Raw genomic sequence first — 5,792 nt, 5'->3', positions numbered from 1 at the left:
GTCCTTGTCTTTATGTATCTGGAATCACACTTCTATGATGCATGCCTAGAGGATCCAAACCATCGTAGGCTTTCCATTCACTCTTTCTTAGGTGGGCTCCATGGGGTCTCCACTCAGAGGTTAACTCTGTAAGATCATTGCTTTTCTTACTGCCTCTTTTTCTTACTTACTCCGTACCATACCTGGTGAGTAAGGGAAAGATAGTCCTTATCACTGAGCTACTCTTCTAGATGTGCTATTGTGGGGATGTGAGCCTGGAACTGCTACACTACTTTTGGCACCATAAAGGAAGCCAGCCTGAGAACGAAGCCAACACAGGAGGGCAGAGCTGAAAGAAATGCAGAGAAATGGAGCTGAGTCCTGATCAAACCATCCCTGAAGCCTATATCCTCTTTTCAGTTTTGTGAGCCAATGTTATCTTTATTGTTTAAGCTGGTTTAAGGTAAATTTTCCTCTTTTCACCTAAAGAGCCTTAACTGATGGAGAGTTCCCAATATATTCAAGTTCCAACTTCAAGCTTCGTATGATCCCTTACAAGTCTCCTGCCTCTCTTTCTGACCCATCTCCTACCTTCTACTTCTAACTTCACCATACTGTAGTTACACCGATCCTACTCCTTGAACTGCTCCTACCTTCCAGATGCTGCTCCCTCTGCCCTAAATGCCTATCTCATATCTGAAGACACCTGAGGTCTGGGCATTCAAGTCTCAACTCAAACCCCACCTCCTCAGGGAGGCCCTTCCTGATGATCTAAGTTATGCCTCTTCCAATTGTTGATTACAATTACTTGTTTTCTAGAGTTCTTATCACTGTTGGAAGTTGTTCTCTGACCTGTTGGCTTGTTGCTCACATTTCCTTGACGACAATGTAAGGGCCATGTGGGCAGGGACATTGCCTGGGTTGTCCATTTCTCTTTCCCGTGTGTCTGGCATGGAGCGAGTGTTCGATAGCTGCTTGCTGAGACAGTGAATGAACTCTCATGTCTACACGCTGTGTGGGAGCAACCAACCTGTGGGAGCTCCCAGGGTTGTGTCTGGGGCACCTGTCACTCCACTGCACTGTCCTTGGGGGGGCAGTAACCTCCTTTCAGGGTCATGCAGCTGTGTCTTCTCTGCTGTTTGTTCTGTTTCTTGCCTCTGCTTTCTCGAGAATCTGTTCCTTCCTTAGGAAGAAAACAAGAACCAGTGCCAACTATTCAGTTGTGAATCTTGAAGGTGGGTAAGGAGAGGAGGAAGATTCGACTTCAAGAGAAATGAGCAAGTGACAGAAGGGGCTGGAGGCAGCCAGGTGTGCCTGGGTCTTGAGCTGTCCTCCTAACTCTGGTGTATCTGATCAGCACAAAGCTGTGATGCTCCTAGCCAGGGCTCAGAGGAGGGAACGAATGCTGCTGGTATAGGGGAGGTCCAAGTACAAGGACTGATGAGAACAGAGAGGTTTTCTATTTATTACAAAATTTGTTCCACAAATACAGCTGACCAGATGGTCTAAAAGCAGCTCAGACACTTCCGAACCTGACCCCCCAGTAGATACAAGGACATGAGTCATGTTCACTCACAGAGGAGCCCTTTGTAGAAGACCTGCCTGTTCCTTGGATGGTTCGGTCTTGGGTCCAGCAGCAGAGAGGAGCCCAACGTGAGTGGACCACCCCTTACAGCAGCCCTTGGTGGCAGCTGCTGTGGGTAAGGCAGCAGCTTTAAGTTTCAGAGTTCACGTGTTCCCACCACACAAGTCAAGTCAAAGATTCAAAATAAAAGGAGAAAAGCAGGAGGCTGGAAAAGGGATCCTGGAAGAGGTGGCAGGTGGGGGAAGGATACACAGGGTTTCGGAGGTACTGCCAATTTCTTAATCTGGATGGAGGTATATCATACTCACTTAAAAGTAATTCTTTAAGTTGTGCATATGTATCATATACTCTTCTGTATGTATGGTATATCTTAAAATTTTTAAATTAAAAAAAAACAAAACATAAAGGCTAGAAGTGGATAAGGGGGCTTATCATAGAGCAGAAAAGAAGAGATTAAAGAGCAGAGAGGATGGAGGAAGAGGAAGTGAAGGTGGAAGACGAAGCCTTGGAGGTGGTGGTGCTGGCCTCAACTCCTCTTCTTCTGTCTGGACACTGGTTCTACTTCCAGGTACCGGAGCCCAACTAGCATTCCCAGGATCGAGAAACCTTGAATACAGACAACAGAACAGTGGCTGACATGAACACAGCGCTTCCTCGTACCTTGTGGGTCTGCTCTCCAGCACCAGCTCTAGGGCTGGGACCGTTCCTGTCGGGGGTCGAGGGTGGATGGATGCTTACTTGCCACCATCAGTGGTGCCAGGACGCCAATCGTGGGAGCCGCAGTCCCATACACAAACAACTCAGAGAGGAAGTGCCCCAGGGCGAGGAAGAAGGTCCAGAGTGTGATGTGGTAGAGCCTACAAGGGAGCAGACAGAAATGGGAACTGAAGGGACTGCGTGTTCCACGCAGAGGAATGGAGTGGTCAGACTTGATACACGCAGGTAAAAATCCAGGCAGTGACTATGGCGAAAGGAAGAGGAGACTTGCTCCTGAGGAAGACCTGGCTGCCTGATCACATCAATCTGTTTTCTACCAGGCCAAAACTGAAGGTTTCAACTGCTAAACTGAGAGGAGAATGGTCCGGCCATCCAGAGTGGATCTCCAAGTCTTAGCAAAGTGGTGAAGCCAGCAAAGCAGAGTCTGGATGACGGCACTCCTAGGCAGTGTAGACATTTTGGATCGACCACGCTTATATATTCTACTTACTCAAATTGCCTTGCCTCTGTAGTCCAAGCCCACCTGGCAGGTGCTGGCCAGGGGCTGGTCAGTGCTGACATGATGGATGCCACAGAATGAAGGGCCTGAACGGGCAATGAGCAGCAAGGACCGCTCTGGGCTTTTAGATGCTCCTGCATTGTGGGCCAGTTATTTGTGTCTTAGTCTAGGAAAATGGTCAGGTGGAGGACACAGTGACAACCTCACGGGAAGAGAACTTGTTCCTCAGCTTTGATAAAGAAGTGGAGAAGAGATAGGTGACAGAATGATTGACCACTTGGATTGCTGCTATCTTTTTAACTAGGAAATTTTTAAAATTATGAAATCCCTGAAACATACAAAAAATTATGGCGACTACTACAGTTAACCTCTATGCAACCAGTACCTGCTCCATCAAATCTGAATGTTTTGACATTTTTGCTTCAGATACTTTTTTCTAAGAAATAAAATATTAAGGGGCTGGCCTGGTGGCAAAGTGGTTAAGTTTGCGTGCTCTGCTCTGGCAGCCCAGGGTTCATGGGTTCGGATCCCTGGTACGCACTGTCCATCAAGCCATGCTGTGGTGGTATCCCATATACAAAAAAGAGGAAGATCGGCACAGATGTTAGCTCAGGGCTAATCTTCCTCCACAAAAAGAGGAAGATTGGCAACGGATGTTAGCTGAGGACCAATCTTCCTCACACACACACACACACACAAAAAAAAACGAAAGAAAAAGAAATAAAATATTACAGGTATCAGATCACATCCTGTGTATCCTTATTCCAGTCTCCTGTCTCCCCGCTGCCCCCCTGGTCACTGAAGGAACCAGTATCGTAAATTTGATTTTTATCATTCCTGTGCGTGTTTTTACACATTTAGTAAATATGCATGCATGGGAGTTGACTTTCAGTTTCCGGTTAGGGAGGGAATAGAATGAGAGTACACAGCAGAAGCACACAGGCCAAAGGCCCAGGCTAAACGAGGTTGGAAACAGAAGTCAGCCTCTGTAGCTGTCCTGTGTTGGGAGAAGGGGAAGTGAATGGGTTAACAGAGGTAAAAATAAGTCTGAGCTGTCTTTGCTCATTGCAAAAGCACAGCCAACAAAAGATATACCCCTGACCCTGTCAGCAATTCTTCATCATGGTAAAGGTCTTTCAAATGAGCAGCCAATCCTTACTCCCTCCCAGTCACCCTGAGAGGAGGACAGACACACTAGATTCATTGCATACGGGAAGAGACCGAGATGCAGGGAAGGCATATAATGATCTTGCTGCTACAAAGCTAGTTACCAAGAGAACTGAGACCAGAGTCCATTTTCCAGTTTTCATTCTTGGGCCCAGGCTGTTTCCACTAAACCACACTGCTTCCAAAAATATGTGTCAGTCTAGAACAAGTAAACCACAGTTTTCAAGTTCAAAAAAAAGAAGCATTTTAAAAATGAAGTTGGAGAGACCGCAGGGCCAATAGCGCTGCTTCAAACCCTATCTGCGTCAGTCTTCCTCAGTTTAAAGTAAGTGGGTCTGGAGTACGTAGATCTGCAAAATCAGGAATGAAAATCACTACCTCCCAGGGCTGCTAGGAGAGTTAATCAAGGTCATGTGGATGAAAGCATCCAGCGTAATAAGGGGGGCTCAGTATCATTACCTCCTCTCTTCCTCAGACGCTGAGAGTTTGGGTAAGACAGAAAAATACTGTAGTGTGAAGCTGGCGTTCTGGTGGCCTCACCCAGTTACCCCAGTGAACTTTCCACTTCCTTGTGCTGATGGCTGTTGCTGGGAGGAAAGCTCGAGCCCCCTCCAGTGGCCAGCACGAGTTACAGCATTATCTAGACCCGAGCCTATCACTGCCTGCAACTGGTCCACGCTGTTCTATTTGAGTAGCCAAGAGAAGAATACAGGAGTCCTAGGTTCTCTTTCACCCTCACCTACTGAGTCTGCACAAGCACACAACAGGTTACTTGTGGGTTGGTTTTTTCAGGATTGTGGTTGCTGGTCATTCCTGCTTCTTACGGAGGAATGTGAGAATAAGGTAGGTGTGAGTGGCTGCTCTAAAAAGAGCACACTCCTCTACTACTTTAGTAGAAGAAAGGCTGATTCCTCAGCAAAGAAGTAAAGATGTAAAGAAGAAGATGGGGTATGATGCAGGCTACTGGATCACGACAATACCAGTTTGCCATGTCAGTTCCAAAGAATTGTCAAACTTTAAAGAACTGTTAGGCCTATTATGTCTTTAGGCCTGGAAGGAAGTGAACCCATTAACCTTTTATTGTCCACACTCTAGGCTAATGTATCAAAATTAACAGGACTCTGAGGGGAGGACCACAGGGGGTATGCTTAGCACGTGACTTCCAACAAGGACACTAAAGCTCTTCCTTCCCTTACATACGTCTTGTTGTGGATATCGATGGCACAGAGGCAGCGAATCACTGATGAGAGCAGCGTCCAGATCCCAAAGGTCCGAGCTTGGAGGCCATTCACTGTGGAGCAAAAAAAAAGCAAGACTGTTGAGAAAGTGGGGCGGGGGGTTTTAGGCTCCTTTAAACTCCTCCCACTTCACTGGTGGTTCATGGGAGGCAGGGCGCTGAGCTAGCTCCCTTTGGCTGGGCAGAGCAGAGGGAGGCTCTGGTGCTGCACATGGAAACTAGGAGTGGAAGGAGTTCCAGAATGAGAACTGCCCAGCTCTTCTTCAATTGTCTACAGTTGGGTGGGGGAGTTCCGAGAGCAGAAACCCAACAAAGAGCCCACGTAGGCAGTAACTCCTGGATGTAGCAGTTTCCGCCTCTGCCCTGGAAGCCCATCTGGTGTTGACAATGCCCAGCGAGTGTGGATGAGGACAGGTTTGGAGCAATGCTGCAGAGTGGTCTGTCAACAGAGGAGGCCTAGGGGTTCAGTAGACTTCTCAAGGCCGAGGTAGGAGAGAACTCAGAAATACTGGGACCTATCTAGATGCCCATATCTGGTCTTCAAGAGACCTCAGTCCCTGAGTCTTCTCCTGAATTCAGCTCTGTGTTATTTGAGCAGAGCCCAAACC

At 47.5% G+C, this 5,792-nt stretch overlaps 1 protein-coding gene across 1 annotated transcript; it reads right to left on the bottom strand.

The window, feature by feature from the left end:
• Nucleotides 1-1,420: 1,420 nt before the first annotated feature.
• On the bottom strand, nt 1,421-5,303 carry LOC124233341 (ergosterol biosynthetic protein 28 homolog; the record flags this gene model as incomplete). Its single annotated transcript, XM_046650486.1, has 3 exons — nt 1,421-2,170; nt 2,303-2,421; nt 5,148-5,303. Coding segments are annotated over 3 exons (355 nt in total), but the record flags the coding sequence as incomplete, so codon positions are not given.
• Between the last annotated feature and the right edge of the window lie 489 nt (nt 5,304-5,792).

The sequence above is a fragment of the Equus quagga genome, unplaced genomic scaffold (assembly GCF_021613505.1).
Source record: "Equus quagga isolate Etosha38 unplaced genomic scaffold, UCLA_HA_Equagga_1.0 197176_RagTag, whole genome shotgun sequence".
NCBI lineage: Eukaryota > Metazoa > Chordata > Mammalia > Perissodactyla > Equidae > Equus > Equus quagga.
Note: the sequence above shows the minus strand (reverse complement) of the source record. Positions and strands in the feature narration are given on the sequence as shown.